The 22,385-nt window shown below is 44.4% G+C and overlaps 1 protein-coding gene across 2 annotated transcripts in view; it reads right to left on the reverse strand.

Moving 5' to 3' along the window:
• Nucleotides 1-2,750: 2,750 nt before the first annotated feature.
• si:ch211-168d23.3 (BRD4-interacting chromatin-remodeling complex-associated protein) overlaps nt 2,751-22,385 on the reverse strand; it is a 41,615-nt gene continuing 21,980 nt past the window's right edge. For both annotated transcript variants that reach the window (XM_029712612.1, XM_029712613.1), the window contains exons 7-15: nt 17,494-17,731; nt 16,696-17,292; nt 12,015-13,131; nt 10,841-11,082; nt 10,245-10,300; nt 9,642-9,790; nt 8,765-8,859; nt 5,861-5,963; nt 2,751-4,655 (exon numbers count right to left, since the gene is read on the reverse strand). In XM_029712612.1, the coding sequence (XP_029568472.1) occupies nt 3,247-4,655; nt 5,861-5,963; nt 8,765-8,859; nt 9,642-9,790; nt 10,245-10,300; nt 10,841-11,082; nt 12,015-13,131; nt 16,696-17,292; nt 17,494-17,731 (4,006 nt within the window). In that variant the 3' untranslated portion in view covers nt 2,751-3,246. The remainder of the gene's footprint in view (nt 4,656-5,860; nt 5,964-8,764; nt 8,860-9,641; nt 9,791-10,244; nt 10,301-10,840; nt 11,083-12,014; nt 13,132-16,695; nt 17,293-17,493; nt 17,732-22,385) is intronic.

Here is a 22,385-nt window from a genome sequence, read left to right on the forward strand (position 1 = left end):
CTGTTGGTATAACAAGCCTTGGATCAATCAATTCCCCCTGCTGGTATCACTATGAACTACTGAATTATCTCGTTGCCTAGCAGCACTGCACTATAAACACTATTACTGCATACCAGAATTCACATTTTGTTCAATACATTGGATCTGTGTGTATGATTTTTAAAAACCCTGAACTACCAAAAAGGTGACTCTCCCAATTCTCTTAAATGGTTTCCAGAGTAAGAGTTTACACACAGAAATGCATTGCTTTTACTTTCACATATTCAGGGCTCTCAGTTTAGAGGTCATTTAAGAGTATTGGTAGACATCTTATAAAGACAAACATCTCAATTAAAAATAAAAGTATTGAAAATGTGTAACACTACCCCACATTAATTAGCCTTTTTACATGAATGATAGATTGTCAAGTGTACAAGCCAAACAGACTGCTTTTACGTTTTGTTTTTTTCTTCACATTTGTGTCTTCCCTTAAGAAGTAATTATTCAGCCTTGAACATACAGGATAAACATAAACAGCCTAATTCAGGGCAATATACAGTTGAAGTCAGAAGTTTTCATACACTTAAGTTGGAGTCATTAAAATGTATTTTTCAATCACTCTACAAATTTCTTGTTAACAAACTATAGTTTTGGCAAGTCGGTTAGGACATCTACTTTGTGTATAACACAAGGAATTTTTCCAACAATTGTTTACAGATTATTTCACTTATAATTCACTGTATCACAATTCCAGTGGGTCAGAAGTTTACATACACTAAGTTGACTGTGCCTTTAAACAGCTTGCGATATTCCAGAAAATGTCATGGCTTTAGAAGCTTCTGATAGGCTAATTGCCATCATTTGAGTCAATTGGAGGTGTACCTCTGGATGTATTTCAAGGCCTACCTTCAAACTCAGTGCCTCTTTGCTTGACATCATGGGAAAATCTAAAGAAATCAGCCAAGACCTCAGAAAGAAAATTGTAGACCTCCACAAGTCTGGTTCATCCTTGGGAGTAATTTCCAAACGCCTGAAGGTACTACGTTCATCTGGACAAACAATAGTACACAAGTATAGACACCATTGGACCACGCAGCCGTCATACCGCTCAGGAAGGAGACGTGTTCTGTCTCCTAGAGATGAACGTACTTTGGTGCGAAAAGTGTAAATCAATTCCAGAACAACAGCAAAGGACTTTGTGAAGATGCTGGAGGAAACATGTACAAAAGTATCTATATCCACAGTAAAACGAGTCCTATATCGACAAAACCTGAAAGGCCCCTCAGCAAGGAAGAAGCCACTGCTTCAAAACTGCCAGAAAAAAAGCCAGACTACGGTTTGCAACTGCACATGGGGACAAATATCGTACTTTTTGGAGAAATGTCCTCCGGTCTGATGAAACAAAAATAGAATTGTTTGGCCACAATGACCATCGTTATGTTTGGAGGAAAAAGGGGGATGCTTGCAAGCTGAAGAACACCATCCCAACCATGAAGCACAGGGGTGGCAGCATCATGTTGTAGGGGTGCTTTGCTGCAGGAGGGACTGGTGCACTTCACAAACTAGATGGCATCATGAGGAAGTAAAATTATGTGGATATATTGAAGCAACATCTCAAGACATCAGTCATGAAGTTAAAGCTTGGTCGCAAATGGGTCTTCCAAATGGACAATGACCCCAAGCATATTTCCAAAGTTGTGGCAAAATGGCTTAAGGACAACAAAGTCAAGGTATTGGAGTGGCCATCACAAAGCCCTGACCTCAATCTTATAGAAAATTTGTGGGCAGAACTGAAAAAACGTGTGCGAGCTAGGAGGCCTACAAACATGACTCAGTTACACCAGCTCTGTCAGGAGGAATGGGCCAAAATTCACTCAGCTTATTGTGGGAAGCTTGTGGAAGGCTACCCAAAATGTTTGACCCAAGTTAAACAATTTAAAGGCAATGCTACCAAATACTAATTGAGTGTATGTAAACTTCTGACCCACTGGGAATGTGATGAAAGAAATAAAAGCTGAAATAAATAATTCTCTCTACTATTATTGACATTTCACATTCTTAAAATGACCTAAAACAGGGAATTTTTACTAGGATTAAATGTCAGGAATTGTTAAAAAACTGAGTTTAAATGTATTTGACTCTGGTGTACGTAAACTTCTGACTTCAACTGTATAAAGCTGCACTACAGAACCCTCACACAGAAAACCTCTCCTCGTATTGCTTGCTTGTTAAGAAGTTTGGGATCTGTTCTCATCTTTTAAACCAAAAAAAAAAAAAATGACATTCAAATCACAGTTAGAATCCAGCGTGAATAAAAAAACGTCAATTTTCTTCGAAAAGCAGGACTGTATCTTTCACACCCTGCGTCAAATCTTTTCTCTTTTCGCTGTGACTCTTGACAGGCTCCTGTGAATGTATGGGATACATTCAGAGATGCAATGTTGCCATTTTGCTGGTGTATTCAGGGGTGTATTCATTAGTGCACACCACAGCAAAACATTATTTTTTTTTGCAACAGAAAACATTTTGCAACCCCCGAAACAAGAGATTCTATTGGACAAAAGTCAGGTAGGTGCTTCCCTGTTTCACTTCCGCTTGTTCGTAGTGAATGCGTCCCAGATGAACGTAAGTTTCTTTGGGGTTCAACAGTCTGTCAGGTTGGGGTTAAACCGTTATGTTGAAGAAAGAATCATTAGGTCATTCACAATGTTCCTAAAAATACTGACTCACTCAAACTCACCATCTACCCCCCCCCCCCCCCCACCCAGGCACAGAGATTCACATAAAGACAACCTTCCTGCTCTTAATCAACCCAATAATCACATTTTACACAGTTGGCACAGATTATTGAAATAGTACATCGTATAGGATTTTCTTAGTAATATAAAGCAAAAAATTATAATAATTCACATTTAAACAACATCTTTTAAAAAACAAAGTAGAAAATGAATAATCTCTTTTGTCTACTGCTCTCCTGTCTCTGCTTCTCACTGTTATTTATAAATATGATGACGGTTTGGTTACACCTGGCGTCGTGATCCTCAAACTACCGCTGATACGCTATATCTCCTACTGTACTAGATTTCATCTCACATGTACATCAAATTAAGTATCTAGAAGGACATCTAGAAAATAATGCTTGGTGTAAATTTCTCTGCATTTCCTGTTTTTGTGCCTAGTCTTTACCCCTCGTCCTCCTAGCTTGGTTAAACCAGGCTGAGGTCTTCCCCCTCCCCTCCCTCCAGGTGTCCCTCCTCTCAGGAGTCTCTAGAGGTTTCCTTGTAGGATGCTAGTGATGGCCTGGTCCAGTAGGGAGGCGGGGCCTGCAGCCGGGCACGCCCCCTGGATCCGTGGCTGAGCTGCAGCCGTGGGACCCTGCAGGCGCTGCAGCTCCAGGATGCTGTTGATGGCACTCTGCAGGTGTTCACTGAGGGTGTTGTCCTCTGGCAGGGGGGGTTGGGGGCTAGGACTAGCCTCGGGCCTGTAGCTGGTCTGGGAAAGAGACTGGGGCCTGTAGCTAGTTTGGATAAGAGGTTGTGGTCTGTTGCTGGTCTGGGTAAGAGGCTGGGGTCTGTCGCTGGTCTGGGGAAGAGGCTGGGGTCTGTCGCTGGTCTGGGTAAGAGACTGGGGCCTGTAGCTAGTTTGGGTAAGAGGCTGGGGCCTGTCGCTGGTCTGGGTAAGAGGCTGGGGTCTGTCGCTGGTCTGGGTAAGAGACTGGTGCCTGTCGCTGGTCTGGGTAAGAGACTGGGGCCTGTAGCTAGTTTGGGAAAGAGGCTGGGGCCTGTCGCTGGTCTGGGTAAGAGACTGGGGCCTGTAGCTAGTTTGGGAAAGAGGCTGGGGTCTGTCACTGGTCTGGGGAAGAGACTGGGGTCTGTCGCTGGTCTGGGGAAGAGGCTGGGGCCTGTCGCTGGTCTGGGGAAAAGGCTGGGGCCTGTAGCCGGTCTGGGGAAAAGGCTGGGGCCTGTAGCTGGTCTGGGGAAAAGGCTGGGGCCTGAAGCCGGTCTGGGGAAAAGGCTGGGGCCTGAAGCCGGTCTGGGGAAAAGGCTGGGGCCTGAAGCTGTGCCTGTCCGCCTGGGATGGGAGGTCCGGAAGCGTGGGCCTGAAGCGTTTCAGTTTGGGGGTACTCATCTCTCCAGGGTCTGGAGGGGGAGGCTCTAGACAGGCAGTCTGTGGGTCTAAGCTCGGCATAGTAAGGGAGTTTGGGGAACTTATATATTGTGAACCCAGTGCTGCTGTCTGAATCTGTGCTACAGATTCCCTGCTGTCACTATGGTGACCATGGGGGATGTCCTCTACTGCTTTGGAGGGCAGGGCTCCGTTCGACATCTCCTCATCGATTGGATGGCAGGAGGTCCTATAGGAGGAGCCCTGCTCAGCCAGATCACCACTCCCATTGATCAGTTGGCCGGTGTAGTACCGCTTGTGACCAGAGGGGGCAGTAGTGTGCACGGTGTCACATGCTGAGTTGTGAACCACCATCCTGGATCCAGCCTTGTGTTTGATGGTGAGCCTGAGGCCTCCGCGGCTGGTGGAGTGGTAGGTTCTGAGTCCCGGGGGTCGGTCGGAGAGTCTGGTCCAAGCAGGGGGGGAGGGGGGACTGCTAGGCCGATCCAGCCCCATACGGGATGACCCGGAGCTGGAGGACTCAGATGCATGCAGGGCCATCAGGAAGGACTCTGTGGAAGATCCAAGCATAAAGGTACAAGGTGAGAGAACGCTACACATCGGTGCATTACATAACACTGCCTGACTATGTTCACAGAAGAGCTCATTTAACATCAAAGACAGACTGCACCAACATTAAAAAGGACGTTTCTGGTTAAACATCACAGTGCTTCACTTTTAGCCCAGTAGATAGTTCACCTGTAGGTACACTACACCTGTACCTGTACACCAGTAGGTACACTACACCTGTACCTGTACACCAGTAGGTACACTACACCTGTACCTGTACGTACACTACATGACCAGATGTATGTGGACGCCTGTTCTTTGAACATCTCATTCCAAAATCATGGGCATTAATATGGAGTTGGTCCCCCCTTTGCTGCTATAACAGCCTTCCCTCTTCATGGAAGGCTTTCCACTAGATGTTGGAACATTACTTCAGCCACAAGAGCATTAGTGAGGTCGGGCACTGATGTTGGGCGATTAGGCCTGGCTCACATTCAGCATTCCAATTCATCTCAAAGGTGTGCGATGGGGTTGAGGTCAGGGCTCTGTGCGGGCCAGTCAAGTTCTTCCACAGCGATCTCAATAAACTAATTCTGTATGGACCTCGCTTTGTGCACAGGGGCGTTATCATGCTGAAACAGGAAAGGGCCTTTCCCAAACTGTTGCCACAAAGTTTGAAGCACAGAATCATCTAGAATGCCATTGTATGCTGTAGCGTTAAGATTTCTCTTCACTGGAACTAAGGGGCCCGAACCATGAAAAACAGCCCCAGACCATTATTCCTCCTCCACCAAACTTTACAGTTGCCAATATGCATTGGGGCAGGTAGTGTTCTCCTGGCATCCACTAAACCCCGTTCTGTGAGCTTGTGTGGCCTACCACTTCACGGCTGAGCCGTTGTTGCTCCTAGACGTTTCCACTTCAGTTGACCGGGGCAGCTCTATCAGGGCAGAAATTTGACGAACTGACTTGTCGGAAAGGTGGCATCGTATGACAGTACCACGTTGAAAGTCACTGAGCTCTTCAGTAAGGGCCATTCTACTGCCAATGTTTGTCTATGGAGATTGCATGGCTGTCTGCTCGATTTTATACACAGCAAGAGCTGTAGCTGAAATAGCCAAATCCACTAATTTGAAAGGGTGTCCACATACTGCTGTTTACTGCTGTATATATATATAGTGCATATCCACTCCCCCACGGCACTAACCTGGGTCTCTACGGGCCCTGTGTCGGTCCTCCCCCAGGGAAAACCTCTCTGATTGGAGGAACAGACGATCCAGCATCACCATCTCTGCCGACGGCATCACCTGCTGTTGATATTGATAAATGGGGGTCATACAGTGTGTGTGTGATACAGTGCCTTCTGTAAATATTGGGACATTGAAGTGTGATTTCTTTTTTTGGATATAAAACTCCAAAATGTTGTATTTGAAATGAATCAATGACTATAAAGTTAAAGTGCAGACTGTCAGATTTAATGTGAGGGTATTTTCATCCATATCAGGTGAACAGTTTAGAAATTATAGCACTTTTTGTACATAGTCCCCCCCCATTTTTTGGGACCAAAAGTATTGGGCCAAATTCACTGTATTAAAGTAGTCAAAAGTTAAGTATTTTGTCCCATATTCACAGCATGCAATGATTATATCAAGCTTTTGACTCTACAAAAAACATATTGGATATATTTTCTATTTGTTTTGATTGTGTTTCAGATTATTTTGTGCCCAATTGAAACGAATGGTAAATAATGTATTGTGTCACTTTTATTATAAATAAGAATATAATGTTTCTAAACACTTCTACATTAATGTAGATGCTACCATGATTACAGAACATCCTGAATGAATCGTGAATAATGGTGAGTGAGAAAGTTACGGACGCACAAATATCATACCCTCCAAATTCCTAACGTTCCTTGTTATTGTAATGGTGAGAGGTTAGTATATATGATATTTGTGCGTCTGTAACTTTCTCACTCACCATTATTCACGATTCATTCAGGCTTATCCGTAATCATGGTAGCATCTACATTAATGTAGAAGTGCTATTCTTATCTACAATAAAAGTGACTCCAAAATGACACAATATATTCTTTACCATTCGTTTCAATTGGGCACCAAATAATCTGAAACACAACCAAATCACATGTAATTATAACGCCTGCATCAGCAGCTTTGTATTGTCCGTGTATCAGTGAAAATTGACACTGTGTTTCCGAATAGCATCACCAAGCAGTAGCATATACAGTTCCAGTCAGAAGTTTACATACACCTTAGCCAAATGCATTTAAACTCAGTTTTTCACAATTCCTGATATTTAATCCTAGTAAAAAAATTCCCTGTTTTAGGTCAGTTAGGATCACCACTTTGTTTTAAGAATGTTAAAAGTCAGAAAAATAGTTAAGAGAATTATTTGTAAGTCGCTCTGGATAAGAGCGTCTGCTAAATGACTGAAATGTTTTTATTTCAGCTTTTATTTCTTTCATCACATTCCCAGTGGGTCAGAAGTTTACATACACTCAATTAGTATTTGGTAGCATTGCCTTTTAAATTGTTTAACTTTGGTCAAACGTGTCGGGTAGCCTTCCACAAGCTTCCCACAATAAGTTGGGTGAATGTTGGCCCATTCCTCCTGACAGAGCTGGTGTAACTGAGTCAGATTTGTAGGCCTCCTTGCTCACACACGCTTTTTCAGTTCTGCCCACAAATTTTCTATAAGATTGAGGTCAGGGCTTTGTGATGGCCACTCCAATACCTTGACCTTGTTGTCCTTAAGCCATTTTGCCACAACATTGGAAGTATGCTTGGGGTCCATTGTCCATTTGGAAGACCCATTTGCGACCAAGCTTTAACTTCCTAACTGATGTCTTCAGATGTTTCTTCAATATATCCACATAATTTTACTTCCTCATGATGCCATCTATTTTGTGAAGTGCACCAGTCCCTCCTGCAGCAAAGCACCCCCACAACATGATGCTGCCACCCCCGTGCTTCACGGTTGGGATGGTGTTCTTCGGCTTGCAAGCCTCCCCCTTTTTACTCCAAACATAACGATGGTCATTATGGCCAAACAATTCTATTTTTGTCAGGCCAGAGGACATTTCTCCAAAAAGTACGATCTTTGTCCCCATGTGCAGTTGCAAACCGTAGTCTGGCTTTTTTTATGGCGGTTTTGGAGCAGTGGCTTCTTCCTTGCTGAGGAGCCTTTCAGGTTATGTCGATATAGGACTCGTTTTACTGTGGATACAGATACTTTTGTATCTGTTTGCTCCAGCATCTTTCCAAGGTCTTTTGCTGTTGTTCTGGGATTGATTTGCACTTTTCGCACCAAAGTATGTTCATCTCCAGGACACAGAACGCGTCTCCTTCCTGAGCGGTATGACGGCTGCGTGGTCCCATGGTGTTTATACTTGCGTACTATTGTTTGTGCAGATGAACGTGGTACCTTCAGGCGTTTGGAACTTGCTCCCAAGGATGAACTAGACTTGTGGAGGTCTACATTTTTTTTCTGAGGTCTTTGCTGATTTCTTTTGATTTTCCCATGATGTCAAGCAAAGAGGCACTGAGTTTGAAGGTAGGCCTTGAAATACATCCACAGGTATACCGCCGATTGACTGAAATTATGTCAATTAGCCTATCAGAAGCTTCTAAAGACATGGCATCATTTTCTGGAATTTTCCAAGCTGTTTAAAGGCACAGTCAACTTAGTCTATGTAAACTTCTGACCCACTGGAATTGTGATACAGTGAAATATAAGTGAAATAATCTGTCTGTAAACAATTGTTGGAAAAATTACTTGTGTCATGCACAAAGTAGATGTCCTAAACTACTTGCCAAAACTATAGTTTGTTTAACAAGAAATGTGTGGAGTGGTTGAAAAGCAAGTTTTAATGACTCCAACCTAAGTGTATGTAAACTTCCGACTTCAACTGTAAAATTAAAAACAGAACTGACCCTTGAGGAACTCCAAAACTCAAAATTTAGAATTGTCAGAGGAATTTCCATCCATAAAAGCAAAATACAGAAGAAAACAAATGATAACTTTAGCAAAGACAGTTGCGATATGATTTAAGAGGAAACAAAAGGGAAATATAGATGTGTGAGTGTCATACCAGTGCTTCCCCGAGCAGTAGCTGTCTGTATTTGTTGAGCATATCCTTGGTGCGTTTCAGTAGGAACCCTGACACAGTGTCAAACTGCTTGTCCACTGGAGAGAGAGGGGGACACGTCAATAATCACACATACAGATACAGAGACTGATTATGGCATCAAGACCCCGCTTTTACTACATTCTTAGAAAAACAAGGTTATATCTACAACATCATAGGGTAGGCTCAGCTGTCCCCATGGGATAACTTTTTGAGGAACCATTTTGGGTTCCAGTTAAAACCCTTTTGGATTCCATGTAGAACCCTTTTGGGTTCCAGTTAAAACCCTTTTGGGTTCCATGTAGAACCCTTTTGGGTTCCATGTAGAACCCTTTTGGGGGGTTCCATGTAGAACCCTTTTGGGTTCCATGTAGAACCCTTTTGGGTTCCAGTTAAAACCCTTTTGGGTTCCATGTAGAACCCTTTTGGGTTCCAGTTAAAACCCTTTTGGGTTCCATGTAGAACCCTTTTGGGTTCCATGTAGAACCCTTTTGGGTTCCAGTTAAAACCCTTTTGGGTTCCATGTAGAACCCTTTTGGGTTCCAGTTAAAACCTTTTTGGGTTCCATGTAGAACCCTTTTGGGTTCCAGTTAAAACCCTTTTGGGTTCCATGTAGAACCCTTTTGGGTTCCAGTTAAAACCTTTTTGGGTTCCATGTAGAACCCTTTTGGGTTCCAGTTAAAACCCTTTTGGGTTCCATGTAGAACCCTTTTGGGTTCCAGTTAAAACCCTTTTGGGTTTCATGTAGAACCCTTTCCGCAAAGGGTTCCTTTTGGAACCCTTTTTTATCCAAGAGTGTACTGCCAGTCTCTACAGAGTGAATTAAAAGCGGTGTTCTGACCTAAGTTGAAGTCGTCCTGACTAGGCAGGTGTCCGGCACAGGTGTGGTATGGTAACAGGTGTGTCACAGCCTCCCCCAATGAGGAGAAGGGGGAACAGATGTAAGGGCTCTGGACAGGTCCCTGGTCCTGACACAGCTGCTGCTGGAGCCTGAGGATGACATCACAGATTAGGGTTCAAGAATGTAAAGTCACCAGAGGATCAATACTCTGGTCAATGCTCCTGCAGTTTTTAAAAGCCATTTTCTCTACTTCCCCAGAGTCAGATAAATTCATGGATACCATTAGTATGTCTCTGCATCAAATATGAAGGAAATTAGAGGTAGTTTAATGAGAAAATGACTTCATTGCCAAATATCCTGAACTATCCTTTTAAGGTTGAACCGTTGCACAATAAAACTGCAGGGCTCATCACCTCAAAACTCAAATATCCAAACGACTGTTGGCAATCAACGTGCACTAGAAGTAATGTTGTTTCATGTTTGTTTTTTATATGCATCTCTTCTTTCACACCTCAGACACTTTTTGGTACTGCACTTCATCATCATGCAATACAGACGTCGTCAATATCAGACAGTGACTACCTGGCGTGTCCTGCTTCTTACCTGCACATTGCTTCAGTCAGTCTCTGCTCCCTCTCCTTCGCCACAGGACCGGCCACCTGGTATGGATGAGATATGACCTTAGCTTTACTGGAGATTGAAGAATCTGAGTAGAATGAAGAGTATTGTGGTTTCAGAATCTGAGTAGTATAGTGGTTTCAGAATCTGAGTAGTATTGTGGTTTCAGAATCTGAGTAGTATTGTGGTTTCAGAATCTGAGTAGTATTGTGGTTTCAGAATCTGAGTAGTATAGTGGTTTCAGAATCTGAGTAGTATAGTGGTTTCAGAATCTGAGTAGAATGAGTAGTATTGTGGTTTCAGACCAATATGCTGGATGAAAGGCCTAGAATCTGAGAATGGACATATTTGAAATGGCACCATATTCCCTTCATTTTTGAAGAGGGCCTCAAAGGCCAAAAGCAGGGCCCATAAAGCTCTGGTTAAAAGTAGTGCACTATATAGGGAATAGGGTGCCATAGGGCTCTGATCTAAAGTAGTGGACTATATAGGGAATAGGGTTCCATTGGGCCCTGGTCAAAAGTAGTGCACTATATAGGGAATAGGGGTCCATTTCAAATGCAAACTTGCTTGTTTCTCACCTTTGTCTTTGACTGTTGGGCTGTCTGAACTGCTCTGAGCCACTGGTCCTGCTCTCTGTGGGCTTGCGGCCCCTGGTCGTACTGGGGCTCCTGGACAGTGTGGAGCCACCGAACTGTGTTGGGCCCCTGGACTGTGTGGGGGCCTGGTGGCCACTGGTGGCCCTGGGGTCTGGGAGAAGGTGGATGGACATCAAGAGTAAAGGCTTTACCCTCCACATCCATGGCCAAGGCAGCTGGTGGTTCTGAGCATTATAATACAGAAGATGATGATGATTGTGATGATGATGGGGATGGTGATGGGGTGGAGATGGGGGTGATGATGATGGGGATGGTGATGATGTTGATGATGATGGTGGAGATCGGGGTGATGATGGGGGTGATGATGGTGATGATGGTGGAGATGGGGGTGATGATGGTGGAGATGGGGGTGATGGTGGAGATGGGGGTGATGATGGTGGAGATGGGGGTGATGATGGTGGAGATGGGGGTGATGATGGTGGAGATGGGGGTGATGATGGTGGAGATGGGGGTGAGGATGGTGGAGATGGGGTGATGATGGTGGAGATGGGGTGATGATGGGGTGATGATGGTGGAGATGGGGGTGATGATGGTGGAGATGGGGGCGATGATGGTGGAGATAGGGGTGATGGTGGAGATGGGGGTGATGATGGTGATGATGATGGTGATGGGGGTGATGATGGTGATGGGGGTGATGATGATGGTGATGATGATGATGATGATGATGATGGTGGTGGTGTGATGGTGGTGGTGGTGGTGATGGTGATGATGGTGATGGTGATGATGGTGGTGGAGGTGATGATGGTGGTGTGATGGTGATGATGATGGAGATGGTGGTGGTGATAAGGGTGATGGTGGTGATGGAGATGGTGATGATGGTGATGATGGTGGTGATGATGGTGGTGATGATGGAGATAAGGGTGAGGGTGGTGGTGGTGGTGATGAGTGTGAGGCAGGGAGACAGAGTGAAAGGAGTGGGTTAGGAAGACTGTGAAAGGGAGTAGCATTGTTAGAATTGTTGCATGATGATTTGTATTAATACTCTGTTTGCATCCCTAAATGGCACCCTATTCCCATAGGACTCTGGTCAAAAGTAGTGCACTATATAGGGAATAGGGTGCCATTTGGGTTGCAAACTCTGTGTGGTCAGACTCACTGCTTTGCTTTGTGTGCTGTTGGACAGCATGGTGCTGGTTATCCTGTTCTCCATGGGAGCTGGGAGTCACAAGGAGGGGGTCAGGCTGCACTAGGAGGGGGTCAGGCTGCACTAGGAGGGGGTCAGGCTGCACTAGGAGGGGGTCAGGCTGCACTAGGAGGGGGTCAGGCTGCACTAGGAGGGGGTCAGGCTGCACTAGGAGGGGGTCAGGCTGCACTAGGAGGGGGTCAGGCTGCACTAGGAGGGGGTCAGGCTGCACTAGGAAGGGGTCAGGCTGCACTAGGAGGGGGTCAGGCTGCACTAGGAGGGGGTCAGGCTGCACTAGGAAGGGGTCAGGCTGCACTAGGAGGGGGTCAGGCTGCACTAGGAGGGGGTCAGGCTGCTGCTGAGGCACACAGACAGGTAGAGGAGAGGGGCTGGGGTTGCTGAACACTGCAGTCTGGAGCTGGGGGGAGGTGCTGACAGGCAGAGGGGAGGGGCTTCTGAACACTGCAGTCTGAAGCTGGGAGGAGGCGCTGACAGGCAGAGGGGAGGGGCTTCTGAACACTGCAGTCTGAAGCTGGGGGGAGGCGCTGACAGGCAGAGGGGAGGGGCTTCTGAAAATTGCAATCTGGGTTTGAGGGACGGCACTTCCAGACCCAGACCCAGACCCAGCTAGTCCCAGGGAGGTGGCCCCACTTGGTGGGGAAGATAAACTGTCTTGTTGGGGTGTGGACCCTAAGCCCTGCCTAGTAAAGGGTGTGCTCACTAAGCCCTGCCCATTCGGGAGTGTTCTCACTAAGCCCTGCCCATTCGGGGGTGTGGTCCATAAGCCCTGCCCAGCCGGGGGTGTGGTCCCTAAACCCTGCTCAGGTGGAGATTGGCATAGCAGGGTAGGAGAGTGGCCCGGCAGGGTAGTCTCTGTCGCTGGGTGTAGTGAAGCTGGATAGGCCACCAACACACAGGGGCTGAGGGGCATCGCAGACTGGGCTCCTGCCTGTCCTAGAACTGCTGGCTGGGTGGGTGGAGGGGCCTCCTCCATCTCACTGGCCACAGCGGAGACAGTGTGATCCTCCACTGACACAGTCCCAGCCAGGACCTCAGGTGATGGGGAGGGATTGGGAGGGGTAAGTGCTTGCTATGATAGAAATTGTGGTGCGATGAAGGAAAACAATAAGGTTATGCTATGTAAATCAAGACAATATCTTCAACATTTAATCAATAAACTTTTAAAGGGACAATCAGCAGTTTAAACCCTACCCTGTTTTCAGTAAAAAAAAGCTGAGGGATGGGGCTGGAGAAATGAAACCGCTCAAATTCATAGAGCTACGGATGTAACGACTGATCATCCATGATATCAACATTATAGTTTTACCTATGTTTTGAGGCTATACATTGTTTGTTGACATGTACGCTACCGTTCAAAAGTTTGGGGTCACTTAGAAATGTCCTTCTTTTTGAAAGAAAAAGCAAAAAAAAATTGTCCATTTTAAAATAACATCAAATTGATCAGAAATACAGTGTAGACATTGTTAATGTTGTAAACAACTATTGCAGCTGGAAACTGCAGATTTTTAATGGAATATCTACATAGGCCCATTATCAGCAACCATCACTCCTGTGTTTCAATGGCACGTTGTGTTTGCTAATCCAAGTTTATCATTTTTAAAGGCTAATTGATCATTAGAAAACCCCTTTTGCAATTATGTTAGCACAGCTGAAAACTGTTGTCCTGATTAAAGAAACAATAAAACTGGCCTTCTTTAGACTAGTTGAGTATCTGGAGCATCAGCATTTGTGGGTTTGATTACAGGCTCAAAATGGCCAGAAACAAAGGACTTTCTTCTGAAACTCGTCAGTCTATTCTTGTTCTGAGAAATGAAGGCTATTCCATGTGAGAAATTGCCAAGAAACTGAAGATCTTGAACTACTGGCAGCTTCATTAAATAGTACCCACAATACACCAGTCTCAATGTCGACAGTGAAGAGGCGACTCCGGGATGCTGGCCTTCTAGGCAGAGTTGCAAAGAAAAAGCCATATCTCAGACTGGCCAATAAAAAGAAAAGATTAAGATGGGCAAAAGAACACAGACACTGGACAGAGGAACTCTGCCTAGAAGGCCAGCATCCCGGAGTCGCCTCTTCACTGTTGACGTTGAGACTGGTGTTTTGCGGGTACTATTTAATGAAGCTGCCAGTTGAGGACTTGTGAGGCGTCTGTTTTTCAAATTAGACACTCTAATGTACTTGTCCTCTTCCTCAGTTGTGCACCGGGGCCTCACACTCCTCTTTCTTTTCTGGTTAGAGCCAGTTTGCGCTGTTCTGTGAAGGGAGTAGTACACAGCGTTGTACGAGATCTTCAGTTTCTTGGCAATTTCTCACATGGAATAGCCTTCATTTCTCAGAACAAGAATAGACAAACGAGTTTCAGAAGAAAGGTCTTTGTTTCTGGCCATTTTGAGCCTGTAATCGAACCTACAAATGCTGATGCTCCAGATACTCAACTAGTCTTAAAGAAGGCCAGTTTTATTGCTTCTTTAATCAGAACAGTTTTCAGCTGTGCTAACATCATTTCAAAAGGGTTTTCTAATGATCAATTAGCTTTTTAAAATGCTAAACTTGGATTAGCTAACACAATGTGCCATTGGAACACAGGAGTGATGGTTGCTGATAATGGGCCTCTGTACGTCTATGTAGATATTCCATTTTGAAAAAAATCAGCCGTTTCCAGCTACAATAGTCATTTACAACATTAACAATGTCTACACTGTATTTCTGATCAATTTGATGTTGTTATTTTAATAGACAAACATTTTTTTTTGCTTATCTTTCAAAAAGAAGGACATTTCTAAGTGACCCCAAACTTTTGAACGGTAGTGTACATTATTTACAAACAGTTAAACAAGCTTATATGTTAAGCTTCTCGTGGGGTACGACAGTTGAACTAAGCTCATGAGGCATTTATACGTTAAATTCTTCAAGAATCAATGGGTACATACAGTGGCAAGAAAAAGTATGTGAACCCTTTGGAAATACCTGGATTTCAGCATAAATTGGTCTTTAAATTTGATCTGATCTTCATCTAGGTCACAACAATAGACAAACACAGTCTGCTCAAACTAATAACACACAAACAATTATACGTGTCCATGTCTTTATTGAACACACCGTGTAAACATTCACAGTGCAGGGTGGGAAATGTATGTGAACCCTTGGATATAATGACTGGTTTACCCTCCTTTGGCAGCAATAAACTCAACCAAACATTTTGTGTAGTTACAGATCAGACCTGCACAATGGTCAGGAGGAATTTTGGACCATTCCTCTTTACAAAACTGTTTCAGTTCAGCAATATTCTTGGGATGTCTGGTGTGAACTGCTCTCTTGAGGTCATGCCACAGCATCTCAATTGGGTTGAGGTCAGGACTCAGCCACTCCAGAAGGTGTATTTTCTTCTGTTGAAGCCATTCTGTTGTTGAAGCCATTTGGGTCGTTGTCCTGTTGCATCACCCAACTTCTGTTGAGCTTCAATTGGCAGACATATAGCCTTACATTCTCCTGCAAAATGTTTTGATAAACTTGGGAATTCATTTTTCTGTTGATGATAGCAAGCTGTCCAAGCCCTGAGGCAGCAAAGCAGCCCCAAACCATGATGCTCCCTCCAGCATACTTTACAGTTGGGATGAGGTTTTGATATTGGTGTGTTGTGCCTTTTCTTCTCCACACAATGTGTGTTCCTTCCAAAACAACTCAACTGTAGTTTCACCTGTCCACAGAATATTTTGCCAGTAGCGCTGTGGAACATCCAGGTGCACTTTTGCAAACTTCTGACGTGCAGCAATGTTTTTTTTGGACAGCAGTGGCTTCTTCCGTCGTGTCCTCCCATGAACACCATTCTTGTTTAGTGTTTTACGTATCGTAGACTCGTCAACAGAGATGTTAGCATGTTCCAGAGATTTCTGTAAGTCTTTAGCTGACACTCTAGGATTCTTCTTAACCTCATTGAGCATTCTGCGCTGTGCTCTTGCAGTCATCTTTGCAGGATGGCCACTCCTAGGGAGAGTAGCAAAAGTGCTGAACTTTCTCCATTTACAGACAATTTGTCTTACCGTGGACTGATGAACATCAAGGCTTTTAGAGATACTTTTGTAACCCTTTCCAGCTTTATGCAAGTCAACAATTCTTAATCTTAGGTCTTCTGAGATCTCTTTTGTTCGAAGCATGGTTCACATCAGGCAATGCTTCTGGTGAATAACGAACTCAAATTTTGTGAGTGTTTTTATAGGGCAAGGCAGCCCTAACCAACATCTCCAATCTCGTCTCATTGATTGGACTCCATGTTAGCTGACTCCTGACTCCAATTAGCATTTGGAGAAGTCATTAGCCTAGGGGTTCACATACTTTTTCCAACCTACACTGTGAATGTTTAAATGATGTATTCAATATAGACAAGAAAAATACAATAATTTGTGTGTTATTAGTTTAAGCACACTATGTTTGTCTATTGTTGTGACTTAGATGAAGATCAGATCAACTTTGATGACCAATTTATGCAAAAAAATCCAGGTAATTCCAAAAGGTTCACATACTTTTTCTTGCCACTGTATCATTAATTTATACATCAAAAAATGGATGCAGCAACTGCAGATTGCCCCTTTAAGTCAATAAATAGCCACAATAGAGAGCATAAAAGCTGGTTGACCTGTTGTAGATGATGGATGAAGGCCTGGGTGGGGCTGTGAACCTTCTCCACCCCTGGTTTTGTCCCTGTCTCCGTCTGGTCCCGCAAGTGTTTAGGCAACGACCCAACTGGGTCCAGCAGGTGTTTGGGTAACGTCCCAACTGGGTCCAGCAGGTGTTTGGGTAACGTCCCAACTGGGTCCAGCAGGTGTTTGTGTAACGTCCCAACTGGGTCCAGCAGGTGTTTGGGTAACGTCCCAACTGGGTCCAGCAGGTGTCTGGGTAACGTCCCAACTGGGTCCAGCAGGTGTTTGTGTAACGTCCCAACTTGGTCCAGCAGGTGTTTGGGTAACGTCCCAACTGGGTCCAGCAGGTGTTTGTGTAACGTCCCAACTTGGTCCAGCAGGTGTTTGGGTAACGTCCCAACTGGGTCCAGCAGGTGTTTGTGTAACGTCCCAACTTGGTCTAGCAGGTATTTGGGTAGCACACCAGGTAGGTCCAGGGCCTGTGGGGCCTCCAGCGAGGTCTGTAGGAGGGCCATTACAGGAGGAGAAGTGGACTGGAGACTGGCGGTGGAGGGTTGGAGAGAGGCATGCTGCTGGAAAAGGTGCCTTGTCGACTGAGTGGAACAACAAACTGATTAGAGAATGTTCTGGTGTACATTTGTTTTGCTAGTTTACTAGACTCACCTAGCATTTGACTTAGGAGGATATATCAAGTAACCAATCAATTAACTGAGCACCAATCAATTAACAAATCAAGTAATCAACCAGCCAACCAACCAATTAATCAATCAACCAATCAAGTGTTAACTTCTCACCTGAGGCAGGTGTGGGGACGTTGCTTCCTCCCTCCTCTCCTCATGGCCAGCTCTGTCAGGCAGCAACACTACAGACGCCTGCTGAACACTAATCTGACCCTCTGTAACGCCCCCTAGGGGTCTAGAGGTCTGGGGGGTGAAGGGCAGGCCCTGTACTACAGCAGGAGGGGTGGTGTTGAGGATGGAAATGGAGGTCATGTTACTGTCTGGGTGGGTTGAGGTGAGCTGCATCCCAGAGCTGTTGAGGAAGACAGAGTGAAAGGGTGTAGTACTAGTAGTAGTAGTAGTGTTGTTAAAGGGTGTAGTAGTAGTAGTAGTGTTAAAGGGTGTAGTAGTAGTAGTGTTGTTAAAGGGTGTAATAGTAGTGTTGTTAAAGGGTGTAGTAGTAGTGTTGTTAAACGGTGTAGTAGTAGTGTTGTTAAAGGGTGTAGTAGTAGTGTTGTTAACCTGTTAGAGTATAGGGGGCAGTATTTTCACGGCTGGATAAAAAAATGTACCCAATTTAATCTGGTTACTAATCCTACCCAGTAACTAGAATATGCATATACTTATTATATATGGATAGAAAACACCCTAAAGTTTCTAAAACTGTTTGAATGGTGTCTGTGAGTATAACAGAACTCATTTGGCAGGCAAAACCCTGAGACAGATTCTGACAGGAAGTGGATACCTGATGTGTTGAATTGACTTTAAGCCTATACCATTGAAAAACAAAGGGGCTGAGGAATGTTTTGGCACTTCCTATTGCTTCCACAAGATGTCCCCAGCCTTTACAAAGTGTTTTGAGTCTTCTACTCTGAGATCTGACTGAAGAAGAGCCTTGGAACGGTGATGGCCCATTACTCACCTGGCGTGCGAGTTGATGGTGGGTACTCTCATTCCGAAACGTTTTAAAAGAGAACCCAATGGTCCGCCTTGAATTTTATTCATGTTCTGGTTAAAAAAGGCCCTAATGATTTATGCGATACAACGTTTGACATGTTTGAACGAACGTAAATATATTTTTTCCGTTCGTGAAGTGAAGTGAAGTCCGGCTGGCTTAGATCATGTGCTACAACACGGAGGTTTTCGGACATAAATTATGAGCTTTTTTGAACAAAACTACATTCGTTATGGACCTGGGACTCTTTGGAAGTGACATCTGATGAAGAGAATCAAAGGTAATGGATTATTTACATAGTATTTTCGATTTTAGATCTCTCCAACATGGCGGTTAGTCTGTATCGCAATGCGTATTTTTCTGGCGCAGTGCTCAGATTATTGCAAAGTGTGATTTCCCAGTAAGGTTAATTTTAAATCTGGCAAGTCCATTGCGTTCAAGAGATGTAAATCTATAATTCTTTGAATGACAATATAATATTTTACCAATGTTTTCTAATATTAATTAATTATTTTGTTGTCATGACTTGACTGCCGGTATTGGAGGGAAACGATTTCCTGAACATCAACGCCATAGTGAAACGCTGTTTTTAGATATAAATATGAACTTGATAGAACTAAAAATGCATGCATTGTCTAACATAATGTCCTAGGAGTGTCATCTGATGGAGATTGTAAAAGGTTAGTGCATAATTTTAGCTGATTTTATGGTTTTGGTGACGCCTGTCTTTGAATCGACAATGCATTACACACAGCTATTGTCAATGTACTCTCCTAACATAACCTAACTTTATGCTTTCCCCGTAAAACCTTTTTGAAATCGGAAAACGTGGTTAGATTAAGGAGATGTTTATCTTTCAAAGGGTGTAAGTTAGTTGTATGTTTGAGAAATTTGAATTTTGACATTTATTTGGTTTCAAATTTGCCGCTCTTGAAATGCACCTGCTGTTGATAGGGTGCGCCACGGGGGGCACGCTAACGTCCCACATAGCCCCAAGAAGTTAAAGGGTGTAGTAGTAGTAGTGTTAAAGGGTGTAGTAGTAGTAGTGTTGTTAAAGGGTGTAGTAGTAGTGTTGTTAAAGGGTGTAGTAGTAGTGTTGTTAAAGGGTGTAGTAGTAGTGTTAAAGGGTGTAGTAGTAGTGTTGTTAAAGGGTGTAGTAGTAGTGTTAAAGGGTGTAGTAGTAGTGTTGTTAAAGGGTGTAGTAGTAGTGTTAAAGGGTGTAGTAGTAGTAGTGTTGTTAAAGGGTGTAGTAGTAGTGTTGTTAAAGGGTGTAGTAGTAGTAGTGTTAAAGGGTGTAGTAGTAGTAGTGTTGTTAAAGGGTGTAGTAGTAGTAGTGTTGTTAAAGGGTGTAGTAGTAGTGTTGTTAAAGGGTGTAGTAGTAGTGTTGTTATATTTGTTGTATGATGATTTTGTATAAATTGTCTGTGTGCATCTCAAATGGCGCCATATTAACAATAAAGTGCACTACTTTTGACCAGAACCCATAGGATTCTGTTAAGTAGTGCACTACTTTTGACCAGAACCCATAGGATTATGTTAAGTAGTGCACTGCTTTTGACCAGGGCCCATCGGTTTCTATTCAATGTCTACACATCGCTTGTACAGTTGTCACATTTTGCTACCTTAGAATTAAATCTAAAAAGGAATTAAATTGACTTTTTTTCCCCACTGATCTACACAACCGGCTCCAGATTTTCAAAGTCAAAGAAAAAGTATAGAACATTTTGTCATTGAATATAAAATGAAGATGAGGAAGTTTAGCTCTTTAGAGGCTCAAAGGGAGCCTCCCACAGTGCCTCCAAAACCAGCGCCAAGTCCCATCTAAACCTTAGTTTAGAGACCTGTCCGAGACCTTTCAGGAACTGCACAACCAGGGGTTAGGTCCCCGGTGAGGATCCATCAATTCCCACATGACAAACTGATGGCAGCCATGTACACTTTTATCGTAGAGAATGCCCACCCCAGGCTCCAAAAACTCCTGTAGGAATATAAGGATGTCCTTTATCTTGGCACCAGAACTTAAAACACATGCCACATACGCATACAACCCTCTCGTGGAGGCCACCCTTGCAGACTGAACGGTAGCAATAACATTTCGGAAGATAAACCTCTAGGCATCAAATTGGCCCTCTCAGGGGCCAGGCCCATATGAAGCAACTACTACTACGCCTCGCTTGCCAAGCCTGCTCGTGCGCCTCAGACAAACAGGTCCCTTCGCAAACAGGAGTTTCCATGGGTCCCCACCTAGAAGGCGAGTGATCTCTGCGAACCAAGGCTGTCTGGGCCAACGGGGAGCCACAAGAATCAAGGCTGCCTGGGCCAACGGGGAGCCACAAGAATCAAGGCTGCCTGGGCCAACGGGAAGCCACAAGAATCAATGGTAAGCCCTCCCGGCGGACCCTCTCCAATGGGGGCTGAATCTGAACCACTGACAGAAATGCGTAAAAGACGGTCCAAGGCCACTGTTGCGCCAGAGTGTCCGTTACCCAACAGGTCACTCGGGTCCCTCATCGAGAATTTGTTTTTGCATTTTCTTGCGACGCGTAATGATCTACGTTGGCCAAAAATGGCCAATACCTGGGAGACCACCTCCACTCCTGAGAGAGAGGGTCTCAACTCTCCTGACAGAGAGGGTCTCAACTCTCCTGAGAGAGAGGGTCTCAACTCTCCTGAGAGAGAGGGTCCCAACTGGATAAAAGATCTGCATTCAAGTTCAGACAACCGGGGACATGCGTCGCCCCAAAGAGAGAGCATTAACACATCGCTCCCCAGCATAAGGGAGCGAGCTAAAGGTTAGGAGTTTGGGTTTGGGCTCCAGAGTGGCGCAGCGGTCTAAGGCACTGCGTCTCAGTGCTAGAGGCATCACTACAGACCCACAGTTCGATTCAAGGCTGTATCACAACCGGCCGTGATTGGGAGTCCCATAGGGCGGCGCACAATTGACCCAGCGTCGTTCGGGTTAGGGTTTGGCTGGAGTAGGCCGCCATTGTAAGTAAGAATTTGTTCTTAACTGACTTGTCTTGGTTCTTTTTTTTCCCTCCCTTTTTCATGGTATCAATTGTCACATACAGTTGAAGTCTGAAGTTTACTTACACTTAGGTTGGCGTCATTAAAACTTGTTTTTCAACCACTCTACAAATGTATTGTTAACAAACTATAGTTTTGGCAAGTCGGTTAGGACATCTACTTTGTGCATGACACAAGTAATTTTTCCAACAATTATTTACAGACAGATTATTTCACTTATAATTCACTGTATCACAATCCCAGTGGGTCAGAAGTTTACATACACAAAGTTGACTGTGCCTTTAAACAGCTTGGAAAATTCCAGCTGTTTAAAGGTCCCGTGTGGCTCAGTTGGTAGAGCATGGTGTTTGCAATGCCAGGGTTGTGGGTTTGAATCCCACGGGGGACCAGTACGGAATTTTTTTTAATGAAATGCATGCATTCACTACTGTAAGTCGCTCTGGATAAGAGTGTCTGCTAAATGACAAAAATGTAAATGTAAGCTTCTGATAGGCTAATTGACATAATTTGAGTCAATTGGAGGTGTACCTGTGGATGTATTTCAAGGTCTACCTTCAAACTCAGTGCCTCTTTGCTTGACATCATGGGAAAATCAAAAGAAATCAGCCAAGACCTCAGAAAAACATTTGTAGACTTCCACAAGTCTGGTTCATCCTTGGGAGCAATTTCCAAATGCCTAAACGTACCACGTTCATCTGTGCAAACAATAGTACGCAAGTATAAACACCATTGGACCACGCAGCCATCATACCTCTCAGGAAGGAGATGTGTTCTGTCTCCTAGAGATGAATGTACTTTGGTGCGAAAAGTGCAAATCAATCCCAGAACAACAGCAAAAGATGCTGGAGGAAACAGGTACAAAAGTATCTATATCCATAGTAAAACGAGTCCTATATCGACATAAGCTGAAAGGCTGCTCAGCAAGGAAGAAGCCACTGCTCCAAAACCGCCATAAAAAAGCCAGACTACGGTTTGCAACTGCACA

The sequence above is a fragment of the Salmo trutta genome, chromosome 25 (assembly GCF_901001165.1).
Source record: "Salmo trutta chromosome 25, fSalTru1.1, whole genome shotgun sequence".
In the NCBI taxonomy this organism is placed as follows: domain Eukaryota; kingdom Metazoa; phylum Chordata; class Actinopteri; order Salmoniformes; family Salmonidae; genus Salmo; species Salmo trutta.